General features: G+C 53.8%; 5 protein-coding genes across 5 annotated transcripts; 3 read left to right on the top strand and 2 right to left on the bottom strand.

Annotated features, from left to right (window-relative positions):
- Positions 1-246: 246 nt before the first annotated feature.
- On the top strand, positions 247-2,316 carry J4E88_006190 (uncharacterized protein; the record flags this gene model as incomplete). The annotated part of the gene is made up of 3 exons (XM_049399820.1): positions 247-1,906; positions 1,955-2,222; positions 2,274-2,316. 3 exons carry the CDS (start codon positions 247-249, stop codon positions 2,314-2,316), a joined length of 1,971 nt encoding a protein of 656 aa, XP_049254131.1.
- Positions 2,317-2,910: 594 nt separating this feature from the next.
- Positions 2,911-4,256, top strand: J4E88_006189 (uncharacterized protein; the record flags this gene model as incomplete). Its single annotated transcript, XM_049399819.1, has 3 exons — positions 2,911-2,995; positions 3,053-3,912; positions 3,969-4,256. The coding sequence occupies 3 exons, from the start codon at positions 2,911-2,913 to the stop codon at positions 4,254-4,256; spliced, it is 1,233 nt and encodes a 410-aa protein (XP_049254130.1).
- Positions 4,257-4,661: 405 nt separating this feature from the next.
- Positions 4,662-6,062, bottom strand: J4E88_006188 (uncharacterized protein; the record flags this gene model as incomplete). Its single annotated transcript, XM_049399818.1, has 1 exon — positions 4,662-6,062. The coding sequence occupies one exon, from the start codon at positions 6,060-6,062 to the stop codon at positions 4,662-4,664; it is 1,401 nt and encodes a 466-aa protein (XP_049254129.1).
- A 1,609-nt stretch (positions 6,063-7,671) lies between these two features.
- On the bottom strand, positions 7,672-10,694 carry J4E88_006187 (uncharacterized protein; the record flags this gene model as incomplete). The annotated part of the gene is made up of 2 exons (XM_049399817.1): positions 7,672-10,469; positions 10,676-10,694. 2 exons carry the CDS (start codon positions 10,692-10,694, stop codon positions 7,672-7,674), a joined length of 2,817 nt encoding a protein of 938 aa, XP_049254128.1.
- A 1,236-nt stretch (positions 10,695-11,930) lies between these two features.
- J4E88_006186 (uncharacterized protein) lies at positions 11,931-15,990 on the top strand (the record flags this gene model as incomplete). Its single annotated transcript, XM_049399816.1, has 5 exons — positions 11,931-12,086; positions 12,143-12,515; positions 12,569-12,765; positions 12,820-15,797; positions 15,852-15,990. 5 exons carry the CDS (start codon positions 11,931-11,933, stop codon positions 15,988-15,990), a joined length of 3,843 nt encoding a protein of 1,280 aa, XP_049254127.1.
- Positions 15,991-16,070: the final 80 nt, after the last annotated feature.

The following is a 16,070-nucleotide window of genomic DNA, read 5'->3' as shown; positions in this document are numbered from 1 at the left end:
CATGGTCCTCTAAGCTCGAGATTTTCAGCTCTTTCAAATTTGCATGTTGGGTGCCTACGCGTACCTTCCAATCTTCTGCGCCGTTCCAGTGTTTACTTCCCCGACTACTCCCACAGCGGACTTCCACCTGCCCTCGCTTGATGCAACACCAACCAGTCTGATCTCAACGGCGACGACTTACCCTCATTCGCTTTTACGCCGACTTTCACGCCGCTTCAATCGAAAGCCACGCACTCGACAGTCCCCATGGCCTACCACTCAGCCTACCGCGGCATTGCGACGGGTGCCAACGGCGAATTTGATCACTTTGTGCGGACAATCGACCCATCACATTTGGAAGGCGGGTATTGGAGGTTCCAGACTATCGACGATGACCGGCGCGCAATGGCCCGCGGCTTCACAACACCTGAGGATGTTCTCCAAGCTGCCGACTCCAGCGACGACAGGTTCGACGAGATCATACTAAGATGGGTGAGGGGCGCAAACGATACAAGCTTCAAGATGGCGATGTCGGGTACGGCGCATCATCATCTCCAAACGATCTACGAACTGCGCTCGATGCTTCATCTGCCCATGTCGTCCAGAGGGCAAGTGCCGCTCTACCCAATCAGCACCAACCCACGTCTTAAGCAGTACTGGGAAGCGAAATACAGAGCCCAACGACCTACCCCGATCGATCCCGCGATTCAGCTACCAGAACGGCCCATCTCATCTCCAGTGACACCAGGGCCCGTACACTCGACTTCATCGCAAGCTCAGCACGCAGAACCAGCGACACCGAAGTCCCCCATTGGCAGACTTACCAGGGCACGCAGCGCGAAGCTATCGCAAGCAGCGGGACCGAAACCTGCAGCCAAAACTAAATCAGTCAAACAAAGAACCAGTGCTACTACATTGCCTGCAGGCCAGCTTTCGCCTACATCTTCATCGTTAGAAAAGGTCAAGATTCCACTTCCTCCTTCCAAAGCGAAAAGTCAGCAGCAGGCTCCCTCCCAACGCTTCGAAACGCAACCGTTGATACCCGCACAACCTGGTCCGTCTATTAGCGGGAGCGTGCCTACGATACCGCGAGCTGCGTTAGAATGGGGATTGCAGTCGTCACCAAAACAAGCAACATCCAATGCTAGCAATGGAGTATCTCAACATAACTGGGTTCACCCGTCTGCTCGCGCCTCTGCTGTACAATACTCTGCTTACGCAGACCCTCCACGACAGCTAGCCCACAGCAAGAGCGCTACAGACCCTTCACCAAATACTACTGCCTCGATTTCAGGAGTTTCCAATGCTTCGAACATACCAATCCGATCTCCGACGAGCGGAAGACAAGACAACCGTTTTGCGGAAACATATCCTGGGTACGTGGCACTGAGGGGGGGAGGCAATGATCGAAGGGATGGTCGCAATGCAGGTTCCTCCGCCAACAAAGGACACAAACCGATCGCAGCTCCGACAACGCCATCTGCTTTCGACGATGATGATAGCATCCCCGGTGTATCAATAAGCCCGCACGCGCCTCACAATGCTTCCTCAAAGACCCCTACGATGGGCTCACAAGAAGTCTCGTCCGAAGACCGATATAGCCCTCTACAGTTACCAGCAAGCTCCCCGGCGCATCACACCGAAGGTACAAATATCGAAGAGCCAATCGCGGCCGTTGGGTCGTGCAACACGGCAACCAATGGGAAGGCTTATGCTTCTCGGGGGAGACAACAGCCTTCAATCAACGACCTTCGGTCGCTCAGCACATCAGACGTATCTACACTGGGTACTAAAGCCGTAGCCGTAGCGGAGAAGCCGGTAGAAACTATCCCCGAGCCATGGGGCAGTTACATGAAAGGCCTTGAACAGCTTCCATGTGTAGATTGCGGAGAAGATGAAGGACACCAGCTGGACTGCAATCTTGGGAGTAAGTGCCATAACAGCAACTCCTCAATATCTCACTAACATTACATAGACATTACACCAATGCAGAACCTCACCGTCCTCGACTATCGCACCCTTGCCGACGCTGTCGAGCAATTCGATCCTGGCCCATGGACAACCCACTTCGTTCCTCCCGAACCCGAACCTGAAGACGCGGCGACACAAATGAGAGGCATGGCCGCCGTCATAAGGAATGAGGATAGCTACAAACAAGATGCCGAGCTTCACGGACTACCTGATGACCTCATGATGATGTTGTGGGCTTTCAAGACTTCGGACAATGTTCAGGTTATCAATGAGTATGTGGACAGCTGCTGACGACTACAATGTGGTGCTGACTTTTGCTCTAGGGATGATTGGGATTCCGGCATCGGCGAGTTCGAGATGTGGTGATGGAACTGTATTGTTATGCTCGCATCGATACAAATCCAGATTAGTGATCATGGAGCAGTAATCTTGAGGCGAATTGGTTGTCCTGGACTGTATGCGATGTCGCAGGAGGGGGACGTGTTGTCGTGAGCAGTGTCTCCGTGGCTTGCGCCTCTGTTACTGAAAAGCGCCATGGAAGTAGAAACTGGAAAAGTTACAATTACTCTGTACTTTCTTTCTTGATTGTCTCATAATTCGTGGATTTCGCGGCTTAGTCGACGTCGCGACTAGCGGTTGAAGAATCGAAGCCCCGCATCGTGTACCTCGGCAGCCCATCCTGGCCCGCCACGGACGAATCACGACAACAAACACCAGGCAGTTTTCGTGCAACCCTTACTCTGTATACGTTACCGCTTTATCCGTGAGTTGTCGTCCGTGACAGTCGCTGCAGCCTAGAAACTAACGACATTTCTAGGACCATTTCTGTCATCTTGACACCAATCTCGATCCTGCAGCTTGCGGCCCCTACGCAGCGTGTACATACATAAACATCGATACACTTTAGAGCGAGCGTCACCACGTCCGTTATTGCATGCAATTACTCTGGTTTCCAAAACCATGGCCGATTTCGAAACCATCATCAACGACGCCATCGCGGCGCAGGAAATCCCCGGGTGTGCTTTAGCGGCCACAAGTCGTGATGGTACGCAACATCTGTCCCCAACGCAATATCCAACCTCCAGTACTAACAAAACACCAGGCTCCTTCACATACTCCAAAGCCTTCGGCAGCACCTCCATGAACCCCAGTTCAGCCAAACCCATGGACCTCAACACCATGATGTGGGTCGCATCCTGCACCAAACTCATGACCGCCCTCTGCGCCATGCAACTCATAGAACGCGGCCACATCACCCTCAACGAACCCGTATACACTCACATCCCAGAACTGGAATCCTTGAACGTCCTCACCGGTTTCACCGATGCGGGAGTTCCCATTGAGGAAAAGCATAAAACGCCTATTACTATCCGTCTCTTGCTGACGCACTCGAGCGGCCTGACGTACGAGGGCATGCATCCAAAAACGCTGGCGTGGCTGAAATATCATGGGAAAAAAATGAATGCCTCTCCAACGGTCGTGGAGCGCTTCGTTGCGCCGCTTGTGTTTGAGCCGGGCGAGAGCTGGGCGTATGGGCCTGGTGTTGATTACGCCGGTTTACTAGTCGAACGTATCTCCGGTCTCACCCTAGAAGAGTACATGAAGAAGAATCTTTGGGGTCCGCTTGGTATCACAGATGTTACCTTCTTCCCTTCCACGCGCCCGCATTTGCAGGAGAGGATGGCGGAGATGTCGGGGAGGGGTGAAGATGGGAAATTAAGTGTTCATGAGGGGAAGATGCCTTTTGTAGATGAGAAGGGCGGGGAGGTGACGGGGTGTATGGGTGGACAGGGGAGTTTTACGTGCGCGAAGGAGTATATTAAGGTGTTGAAGGGGGTGTTGGACTGCGACGCGGGAGGCGAGGGGAAGGTGTTGAGCAAAGAGAGTTTGGAGGTGTTTTTCAAGCCGCAGTTGGGCGAGGGGAGTCGGGCGATGTTAAATGCGGTTGTGCAGGATGATGCGGTATGTGCCTCCTCCTACTCTATTCTTCCAGGGCGGATCGGCTAATGATATCACAGGCAAACAACGCAATGGGCGGTACACCCAAACACGTAGCTAAAGACTACGCCCTCGGCGGCTTGGTCATGATGGATGATGCGCCTGACGGCAAGAAAGCAGGGACGATGCTTTGGGGCGGCTATCCCAATCTCATCTGGTGGATTGACCGTAAGACTGGACTCGCTGGGGTTTACGCGGGGCAGGTAGTGCCTCCAGGAGATGCGATATGTGGAAAATTGATGAGGAAGTGGGAGGAGGGCTGTTATGAAATGTTTGAGAAGCATAGAGAAAGTAAGTCGAAGCTTTGAGTGTGCTGGTGGAAGGGCACGATAGGCAAGGTGGATGTGCTGACGTGTGAGAAGAGGTGTAGAAGCGAAGACGTAGATATAGCAGGGCAGACATCACGGTCAGGCAGTGTAGAAGGGAAGAGACGATGGGTTTTATGGGTATATTCTTCTGTCAATGTTTCTCATCAAGCTCATCCGATGCTCAGCGGTGATGCGATGTGAGCGTTCCGTATCCATATCCATCTCCATGCATCTTCATGTCCATCTCGCACCCGGTAAGCACCACCAAGGTCCATATCAACCCACCAGCCAGTGCGCCCGTCAGTTCGAACCAGTAAGATCCTCGCAACCGCGCCATCAAGGCAACAAAAGAAAGAAAAGCAGATACATGACCCGATACCATCCAACGCCAACTACACAAAGAATCTAGCGACGACGACCAGCAGCCTGAAGCTCAGCATTGCGCTTGAGAGCCTCCATCTGACGGAGACGACCATAGTCGCTGGCGGGAGTGGGGGTCTGACCGATACCGCGACGGGCATTCAGCATGGCGGCAGCGTCGGAGAGATCGAGGTTGTTGTTGACGGGAGAGACAGGCTGAACTGCTGGAGCCGGAGCCGGGTCACCGATGACGCCGTTACCACAAGGACCGCCGAGACCGCGACCGGAGTTGAGACCTTGATGAGCCGGGTGAGACATGTCGCCGAGATTGAACTCGAACTCTGACAAATCAAGCTGGAAATCGGGGAGGTCGAGCTGGAAGTCGGAGGCGAAAGACGAGGTGTCCTTGTTGAGGCAGTAATCCATGTTGACGGCGTCGTTGCCCAATGACTGAATGGTGTTGTTGATGTCGATGTTGATGTCGGCGTTGTTGATGTCGACGTTGTTGATGTTGGAGTTGGACATGGGAGAACTGGCGGTAGACATCTGCGCCTTCTGAGCTGCCATGAGAGCGCGGTACTTGGCGGCGTCCTCGGCGTCGGAGTCGCGGGTGGTGGTAGCGGTAGCCGGGCTGCTGAGGAATGCAGTCGGGCTTGAAGGTGTGATGGTGAGGCCGTTACGCTGTGTCTCTGGGGAAGAGGTAGAGGTGCCCATGAGCTTGGCGCCGCTGTCGCCAGTGCCGAAGAGGTCTTCGCCGATCATCTCGAAGTCAGGTGGGGGAAGTAGAGTGCCGGGCTCGCCGATCTTGATACCGGTGCTGGGGTCAATGCCCTGGAGGAGAGGAAGTAGAAGACGGCCTTTCTCTTCTTGGGAAAGCTGAGACCAGGGGAGGTGGTAAAGCTCTCCGACGCAACGAATGGGTCCGGATGGTGCAGAGACGGTGCGCTTGTGAGCCTTCGCAGGCTTCTTGGGCTTGGTGACCTTGGCGGCCTTCTCCTTGGGAGGCTTGGGAGCTCTGGGCTTGGGCGGAGCTTTCACCTTGACAACCTTGGGCTTGGGAGGGGCCTTGGGCTTGGTCGCGCGAGGTTTGGCGGGAGCCTTGGTCTTCTTGGCCGGGGTTACCGGCGGAGCTGGGTTCATGAGAGGCGTCCACATTGCCTCGATAGGCCCTGGAACGGCAGGCAAAGTGGAGGCCGGGAGGGTCTCAATGGCCTTGGGGAGAGTAGAGGACGCCAACTCAGCACCTTGTAGATGCCTGGCGTGACTCAGGAGGTCACCGCCAGGAAGTCCAAACGACATGTCGCCGGCAAACTCTCCAGCGTTGAAGCCGTAGTCGAAGTTGAGAGCGACGTCGTCGCCAGAGGTCTCGACGGACGGCAGAGGGATGTCCTTGAGGAAGTCGTCGTTGCAGAACATGCTGAAGTCGAAGTCCATATTGTTGGACATGTTGATGAATACGTAGGTGTGAAAAAAGTGAGAAAGTAGTCGCTGAGATGCTTGAAGATAATCAGGAAGTAGTGTGTGGTGTAAGAGAGACGAATAGAAATTGATTTTGACAGCCACAAGGTGAGCTCTGTGGGAGAAAGGCTCGGCGTCGTTATCTAAGCAATTGAGGAGGCTGGTTAGAGAGTCTGTGAGCATGAAGGTAGATAAATACCGCACCTTTTCCTCCATCTTCTGCGGTGCAGGTGGTGGTGGTGGATACTTCAGTTACCCGATTTGGCGTCGCATACTGTGGCGGCGGCCGGCTATTGGCCCAGCCTCTCGAGGAACTGGTGTTCTGACCGGGATCTGGTGTCGTTCTGCGGAGGTTCGGGGGTTGGGGTCGAAAAGTTGTGTTTCAGGTCTCCTTCACTTTTTGCGCAGCAGCGCCTGACTGGCTCGGTAAAGGCTCAATAACGCGACAATAGCAAGAAAGACGTGAGAGAGAAGGCAGCAGATAAATCTTGTGTGGCTGGCGACGTCATTGCGATTCTAGACGCCGTTTGGTGTGGTGGCCGCGTTGGGGTGGTAAGGTGAAGGGGCGCTGAAGGATGAACAGATGGCGAGCGCGACATTCCAACACCGGATATTGGCTAGAGATGTTAAGACACTGAGCTTAATTGCATGTAACAGATGGTGCGAGTGGTACCTTTGGATGCGTTTGAGCAACTCGTGCGTCAACGCGTCTCAGTGAGCCAGGCCGGCGCTGATACACTCGAGAGCAGCATCCCGCATAGGCGGCATGAGGGCCTCGGCGATGCGCCAACAGGCCCATAGAAGTGTTGTATGCGAGTTGGAGCGATTAGTATGAGTCGCGATATAGATTTGCATTCATGGTGCCTTCTCTGTACTTCGGGCACCGCTGGTGGGACCGTTTGGTGAGGGGGAGGGCAATGACGTCACTGATCACGACACCGGGCGCGAAATTTGACCGCGGCCCTGAGATGACTTTGTCAGCTTCAACTGACTAAGCACTAACTGCGAAGGAGAAAACATCTCCCAGTAACGATGCGTGTGGTTGTGTAGACGTACAAAGCTTGCGAAGTGTGTGTGCGTGGTGGTTTGCGCGGGCTGTTGCCGACTCATAGGAAAGAGGCGCCTGCCGAGGATGAGAGAAGACACTGAACGGGCATATATTTACAACATTCATTGATATATAAGAACGACAATAGCTACTGAAGATGGAGTGACGTTGGCTTGTCAAGCGCCAATCATGCGTGTCATCCCGCAGATCGCTGGGCGCTGCCGCGAAGGATCTAGCGCGAACATGGACAGAACCCAAATGCCACCGCGCGTGTCATCCTTCCCGCATCATCCCATCTCGCTTCCCATCTCCTCCAGCGCTCGCATCTCACTTATTGAGCGTCTTCGACCGTTGGTCGTCCCCTGCCTGTGTGCACTTTACTCGTGCTATGGGGTAGTCTCATTTGGGGATTGCAGACCGATTGTCGCGCCTGCCACCTTCACTGCCATGCATGGCCAGCAGTCCATCGCGGCCTCGACTTCCATTGTCGCCACACGATAATGCAACCGTTGACCTCCAGCTTTTTTATCGCATTGTACCTCTAGGCGCTTAGTCGTCTTCAATCCTAAGGTAGTCCGTGGCCCAGTGGACCCTGAGCTCCTCGTCCATGCCCTCCCACACGTCACGCGTCATCCTTTCATCAATCTGCTGCCACGACGATTGATACTCTGGAATCTGCGATACTTCGACGAGGCGGCTTCGCGCAACCCGGCGTACCACTTGAGGTTTCGCCTTCCGTGCCTGCGTTGGGATTGACGTTCGGTCGTCGCGTCCTGGGGTGATGGGACTGTGCGTTCGTCTGCTTGATGCTCGCGTCAGCAGCGGCGTCCTTGGATCCGACGCATTGTCCGCCACATTGTTGTGAGCATCTGACGTGGTGGCGAAGTCGATGCCCCGTGGCGCGTATGTGTTGCTCACTGAGGATCGCGCAGAGCCAGCGCTACCCTGACTCGCATTATGATCGCCAGCCTCAATGCGCATCGCAGCCTGCTCCTCGGAGAGTGCCGCTACCATCTTTGACAACCACACTTTACCCGCAATGTAGATGGGGTACCATCCCTGTGGCCGTAGTGCCTTCAACGCGGCTTCAGTAGGCGACAAACACACTCCGGACGTAGAGTCGTAGAAGGTCGCAGAGATCAACTCCGGCGGAACACCCTGAAGCCCATGTGCCATAGCAAATGCCAGCGTCTTCCGATCATGGATCTCGGGGTTGGCGGGCGGAGCAGGCTCGACGAAATGTTGCTCACCCTTCTCTGCTTTGAGGGCGGCAATCTCGTTGTGTAAGCGCTCGGTTGTTGCGACGGCCTCGTTGAAGTAGAGGTGGTACCAATAATTTACGTCGCTACTCGCGATCATAACGTCGCTCTCGCACTTATCGACGATGGTCTTGCTCCACTGCTCGATCTCCTCAAGTCTATCCTGTAGCTGAGCGTTGGTGTCGAGGAGGCTCTGGTTTGTAGCGGCGGTCCCGCTCACCAGGTCCAGCAGCTCGGACTGGTCTTGCTCACCGAGAGCACCTTGCCGACTTCTGGCTACCTTGCGGAGCATGTTCAGCTCGTGCATCATCGCTTCTGTGCTTTTGCCAAGCTTGCTATGGGACTTCTTCTCCTCAATAAGCTTGGCTTCTAAGATGCCATATTCGACGGAGACTTTGAGGTGATCGCTGTCAACCTTGTCAAGCTTGGCTTGCAAATCCGACTTCTCGTCTCGCTCGGCTTGGAGAGAGTTTCGCAGTTGCTCATTCTCGAGATCGATCGCATCGAGAGCTGCACAATGAGCGCCGGGTACAACATTGCCTTGCTGTACTTGTTCGAGTTGTTTGGCCAAGTCCCGGATTTGGTCCGTCTTCAGCGCCAGTTTGTCATCGAGCAGATGTACATTCTTCTGGGAGCGGTTCAACGCCGCCCGCGAATCCTGCTCGGCCTCTCGGTGTCGCGTGACGTTCGTCTCGGTATTCTGGATTGTGTCGAGCAGGTTTTCGACGTGCGTCCTCAATCGCTGCACTTCCGCTCGACGCTCTGCTGCTTCTTCTTTACCAGCAACATCTGCCTCCAACACGCGCTGAAGCTCACTTCCGGTTGTGAACTTCTGGCGTACCATTTGCGACATGGTTTCGTGCTCTTTCTCGAACTGCTGGATTCGAGCCATGAGGCTGATGATGGTCTCCTCTTCCTGAGACATGGCGTCGTAGTATTCAGCTGCTATACGACTGTTCTTCATCTCCAATACTTCGTTCTTGCTTTTCAGATCGTCTATCTTGACCCTGTTTGCTTTGAGAATCTTCCTCTTCTCCAGATTGGCCTTCCTCTTTATGTCTTCACGCTGAGCGGTCACCTTTTCGATCGATTTCTGGAACGTGGATTCCTTCCGCAGGCATTCTTGTTGCCACTTCTCGGTTTCTTCACGCTGGGCTGCGATGGCCAGGTCGTGATCTGCCTTCAACGTCGCCGTTTTCAGATCCTTGGCCTTGACCTCCGCTTGGTGCTTCTCAGCCGCTTCAACGAAACGGTCATTCAGGTCTCGGTTTGTCTCGTCAACCTGTTGGCAATAGGCCTCCATGTCGGCCACTTCTTGGGACCACTGATCTACCAATCGCTTGTCATTCAGGCGCTGCGCCCGCTGCTCGGCGTATTTTTGGTTGAGAGCTTGGTATTGAGCGTCTTTTGCGTCGCGGAGATCGTCTTGTAGAATCCCATACCGCCCGCCAGTGACCATCAACGCCTGGCGGAGCTTCCGTGTGGTCTTGCCATCGTCGCTTCCAGGGTACGAAGTACGATCAGTGTCGGGGCTCGCGCCGCGCTCGTCGTCGCTGTCCGGCCCAGAACTCGGCTTTCCGCTGCCGTTGGGGGAGCTGGTTGTCGAAATCGATGAGGCGATCATGCCGTGTGCTATTCGTGCCTTCCGCCAGGTGTTTTCGGTTGCGGCGTTGATGCATAGCGCAATGTTCTTGCACAGCGCATTGTCCTTCGATGTCTTATCAGTCTCATTGTTCGTTTGTGTATTGTCATGACCTACGTGGAGCGAAACTTCTGTCTCAGTCGCACGCCAGGCGAACAGCGTCTTGATCTGAGCCAGCCTCTCCTGGTATACAGTGTTCGCTGGGTCGCCATCGACCTGCGCGACTTCGGATGATGGCTGACTGCGCGTCATCTTCTCGCGGCTGGCCTCGATCGGAATGGCGAGTTGCTGTTGGGTCTCCATGTCGGTCGCACTCATGTTGGTGCTGGTGGAGCTGCTTGCAGAAGCGATCTCGTTGGCCGTCGGCGCGCTCAACATGATAAGCTCAGGTGTGGTCAGGGGAATGAGATTGGTTGAGCGGGCGTCTACTCCAGAGTTGAGTGAGCCTGTTGGTGTGGGCAATCGGTAAAGCGGACCCGTAAAGAGAAAGGAGAGTTGCTGTGGTCATTCAGGCGTTGCGCAGCGCACATGACGTAGGCGCACGACTATCGTCAGATTCACTGAGTTCTTACACTTTGGGTCAAAACACGCTGGCAGGATCTGATAGGGCCAGTCATGGGGCGCATTATATGATAGTAAGGTGTATCTGCACGGAAGAACCACTTGAACATCACTGTGAAGATGCTCAAATCTACCTAGTGTTGTCGTTGTCGGAACGAAATACTACACAGGTCAACATTGAGGAAGCTCTTCGCCACCCGCTCGCGATCGAACGCCCCTTCAAAGACTGATGTTGTCATGCTAGTGGCGCTCACGATGCGCCTATTGCCGTCATGATTCCACAGCTCCTTTTAGGGGCTTTTATCGTTTTATCGATCATGAATATGTATATGTTGAAAGTATTACCTGAACTATGGCCGATGCGAACAATGCCTGAGACTTGTTGTCGGTATTTGGACGTGACAATGTGTAGACCGCCACACTGTGTTTGTCTTTGTCTGAGTTAGAATAGAAGGAGAGTTACATCGATGCAAGCCCCTATATTAGTTTCCTGATAGCGAGGAACACAAATATTGAGATTAGAACGCGCTGGAAAAGAAGCAGTGGTAGTAGGAGTTAGGAATACCCAACTGTTTCAGAACTTCTGAAGCAGCTTATATTGAGGTTGCTGTATAGTTTCTAGACCTTAGATTTGAGCACGATGTTTAAGAAAAAGATGTAAACCCTAAGAGCCTACAAAGCTGAGTTCCAAGGTTTTTGTGAAGCAATCACGTGACGTGACCCAAATCTAAATTGATCAGCTCCATTTGAGGTCCAACCAACCGAATCGAAAGTCATATTGGGTGCAGCCAAGAAGCTACGACGGATGTGAAGACACTGCGAGTTCAAGAGCGGAAGTCAGAAGAAGAAATGAGTACGAGAATGCGAAGACACGGCGAAGGCTGTACGCAGCCCCGACGTCCGTGATCCCGACCACGCCCCAGTGGCGCTAATCCAAATGCAGCCTAGTACATCCCTTTTGGCAGTCGCGACTCCAGTAATCTCTCCTCGCTAGTGATGAAGACGTTACACCAGCAGGGCAGGCCCTCCCCAACGGCCATGAACAGATATCCCACGCGTGGATTGTTACTCGCGGCTCATATCGATCGGTTTTGATGATGCCTGAATGTCATGACGTCTTGTTTCTGCGGCTGATGGGCGCCGCCTTGGCAACGCCGGAGGCCTTGACGTCCGGAGCGCGAGACGCCCGTGAACGCGACGCTATAGACACGCTCTAGGCCTGCTTATCTCATGCGACAAACAACACGTCCTGCCTGCTGCATTAATGCGCGTATGTTGCTTGCGCATTGTGAACGATGATGGACACCCGTGACGCGCCGTCGGTGACTACTCACAGCTCCAACACGATGCAGGAGACAGCAGACAGACCCGCTGTCGCGATCGATGTTTCTGGCAACGCCGACCCAGAGAAGCAAGTCGATGTTGATGATGGGAAATCGAGCAAGGCTTCCAACGAAGAAGCGAAGAAAGAAGAGAAAGAAGGAAGTCTGAAAGACTACTTTGTAAGTCACAGATGCGCACGAGAGTAACGACCGCAGACTGATGTCTTTTCTCACAGCGTATCTTTACATACGCCAGCACGGCTGATCGCGTACTGTTCGGTCTTGGACTCACAGGTGCCGTCGTCGTTGGTGCTGCGCTCCCCTTGATGACTCTTGTCTTTGGACAGTCCACAGCCGAATTCAACCAACAAGCGACCGGCCAAGATAGCTCGAACTTTACCAGCAACATCGACAACTTGGTACTCTATTTTGTTTACCTCTTTGTCGCTCGCTTCGTTATTGGGTATTTGGGTACTCTGTGCATCTGTATCGCGGCAGCCAGGACAACATGCGCGTTGCGAGAGGACTTTCTGGACAAGTTGCTCCGTCAGGATGTGGCTCATTTCGACAAAGATGGCAGTGGATCTGCCGCGACTCAGGTTACTACCAGTGAGTAGCCTACCTCAAGTACCCAGGTACACAATGCTGACATCGCGGCCTAGATGGCAACAGAATCAATCAAGGCACCGCGGAAAAGCTCTTCACATGCGTCCAAGGCATCTCACTCTTCTTCTCCGGCTTCATCGTGGCAATCGCTGTCCAATGGAAGCTTGCTCTTATCGTGATGAGCATAATACCTGCCATCTTCCTAATCACGGGCGTGTGCATAGGCATGGATGCGCCCATCGAAGCTAGAGTGGTCAGTACCAGTGACCACATGTCTTGACGCAGTGGACTAACAACGTGCACACAGACCAAAATTTACTCGCAAGCTGGGACTCTGGCACAAGATGCGATCAGCTCAATCAGAACTATTCACGCCTTCGGGGCTCACCAGAAGATCGTTGACGGATACGAGACTTACCTCCAGAAGGCGCATAAGGAGGGTAACAAGAAGTCCGTCATTTATGGTGTGCTCTTCTCCGGCCAAACATTCCTGGTTATGTCAGGTACTTCGCTAGCCTTCTGGCAAGGTTTCCGCATGTTCCAGAGCGGGGAGATTGGTGATGTGGGCACAGTCTTCACCGTCGTTCTGAGTGTAGTCCTCGGTGCCACTGCAACACTGCTCATCTTCCCGCAGATACAGGCTTTTACCAATGCCTCCTCGGCGGCAGGCGAGTTGTTCTCTATCATCGACAGGCCGTCGGCACTCGATCCACTCTCGGCAGAAGGCATGCAGCCATCCGACTGCAATGGCGAAATTATCATCAACGATCTACGATTCGCCTATCCTGCACGACCCAGCGCACAAGTCCTTCGAGGACTGAGTTTGTCGATACCAGCGGGAAAGACAACCGCTCTGGTCGGGCCCAGTGGATGTGGAAAATCGACCCTGGTCGGTCTGCTTGAGCGATGGTATCAACCTGCTACTGGTCAGATACTGCTTGATGGTCGAGAAATCTCCGAATACAACACGAAATGGTTGCGGTCCAACATTCGCCTCATTCAGCAAGAACCTACCCTTTTCCAAGGCACAATCTTCGAGAACATTATTAAGGGCTTTGTAGGAGACCAGAGGGATCTGCCAGCGGAAGCGCAAATGCAACTCGTGCAGGAAGCGTGTAAGAACAGCAACGCGCATGACTTCATCGAGGCGCTGCCGGAAGGCTACCATACCCAAGTTGGAGAGCGCGCAAGCATGTTGAGCGGTGGCCAACGACAGCGCATTGCCATCGCTCGAAGCATCATCTCGAACCCCAGGATCTTGTTGTTTGACGAAGCGACTAGCGCTTTGGACCCTCGCGCCGAGAAGGTTGTGCAGAGCGCACTCAACCGCGTTTCGATCAACAAGACGACGCTGATCATTGCCCATAAGCTTGCCACCGTGATGGCGGCCGACAACATCATTGTCATGAAAGAAGGTCAGATCTACGAGCAGGGTACACATCATGAACTTCTCGAGAGCGATGGTCTATATGCAGCAATGGTGCGCGCACAAGATCTTGGTACAAAGGCTAACGACGAGGACATTGAGAAAGAGCTGCTGGATACAGCAGATGTCGAAGACGCTCTGGACAGCAAAGCCCCAATGCGACGAATGCAATCGCAGTACAGCAACACGGATGTCGAGCGCGAAATCGAGCAGCTTGCTGCTGGAACCTTGGGTTACTCTCTCATCAAATGCATCTGGATCATGCTGAAGGAGAATCTTGATCTCTGGGTCTGGTATACCGCCACCATCATTGGAGGCATCATCGGCGGTGGTACCTACCCAGCCCAGGCTATCATCTTCTCTCGTCTTGTTCGGGTGTTCACACTGCAAGGATCTGAGGCACAAGATGAAGCGAATTTCTGGGCACTCATGTTCTTTGTGCTGGCCCTCGCCAACCTCTTCGCATACTTTATGATTGGCCTTGCCTGCAACAACATTGGGCAGGCAATGACTCATCGCTATCGAAGGGAGATGATCGAACGCATTATCAGCTTTGATCAGGAGTTCTTCGACCGCCCGGAGAATTCGTCTGGCGCGTTGACCTCAAAGCTGTCATCTGCACCGACAGCATTGCAGGAGTTGATGTCTGCGAACTTGGGTCTCATGTTCAACATCTTGGTCAATATCACGGCGAGTAGTGCGCTTGGCATAGCGTATGGCTGGAGGCTTGGATTGACGCTGGTGTTCGGCGGGCTGACCATCATCGTCGCTGCCGGCTACTATCGTATTCGACTGGACCAGAAACTCGAGAGTGCCACAGAGGAACAGTTCTCTGGCAGCGCGGGTTTGGCTACGGAAGCCGTCACCTCCATACGGACGGTCAGCATGCTCACTCTCGAAACCTCGATCATGCGGCAATACAGCGACACACTCCGGGCTATCACGGGCAAAGTCGTTAAGAATCTAACCTTTGCGCTGATCCCATACGCGCTTTCGCAATCCGCTGACTTCTTAGTCATGGCTCTAGGCTTCTGGTACGGATCGCGGCTAATTGCGAAAGGCGAGTACACTACGTCGCAGTTCTTTGTCATCTTCATCGCCATCGTCTTCGGTGGACAGGGCGTCGCGCAATTCTTCATGTACAGCACCTCAATCACAAAGGCGGAAGGGGCCGCAAACTACATCTTGTGGCTGCGCACTGTCAAACCGACCATCTGCGAATCCGATGAAACCGAAGGGAAGGGGCCACCATCCGATGGCACTATCGCCATGGAGGACGTCGAGTTCAGGTACAAGCAGCGCAACGCATTCAGGGTGCTGAGGGGTATCTCGATGAAGATCGAGCCCGGGAAATTTGCTGCTTTTGTTGGCCCTTCCGGTTGTGGCAAGAGTACAGTCGTGTCTCTGCTGCTACGCTTCTACGACCCGATATCCGGACGCATCACATTGGATGATCAGGATATCGCGCTCATGTCTCCCCAGCTCTACCGCCGTTACATGTCGCTGGTCCAACAGGAGCCACCACTGTACCTTGGCTCCGTACGAGAGAATATTGCCCTTGGTCTCCAACACAAGCCTTCCGACGCCGAGATCCAAGAGGCGTGTCGCCAAGCCAATGTCCTCGAGTTTGTCGCCTCGTTACCCGAAGGTCTAGAAACCCCTTGCGGATCCAAGGGCTTGCAATTTTCCGGCGGGCAAAGACAGCGCATCGCGATTGCCAGGGCGCTCATTCGCCAGCCACGATTGCTGTTGCTGGATGAAGCGACGTCGGCGTTGGACACTCAAAGTGAAAGGATCGTGCAGAAGGCGCTGGATGAGGCTGCGATGTCGAGGACGACGATTGCCGTCGCGCATAGGCTGTGAGTACATCCATGTGGAGATACAGGATGATCGATCACTGACATTGCATACAGGAGCACGATTCGACACGCAGATGTTATCTTCGTTATGGAAGATGGTATTATCGCCGAAATGGGTACTCATGAGGAACTGCAAAGATTAAGAGGAAGGTATTTCGCTACGTGCTTGGCGCAGTCGCTCGACCAAGCATGATTTGATACTTATAATACGAGGCTTTTCAACGCATGCAGATCGTCGCGATACACGTGAAGTCAGACTTTCTAAGGCGATTG

This window comes from Alternaria novae-zelandiae, assembly GCF_023758075.1.
Source record: "Alternaria novae-zelandiae strain BMP 2774 chromosome Unknown scaffold_12, whole genome shotgun sequence".
Lineage (NCBI taxonomy): Eukaryota > Fungi > Ascomycota > Dothideomycetes > Pleosporales > Pleosporaceae > Alternaria > Alternaria novae-zelandiae.
Note: the sequence above shows the minus strand (reverse complement) of the source record. Positions and strands in the feature narration are given on the sequence as shown.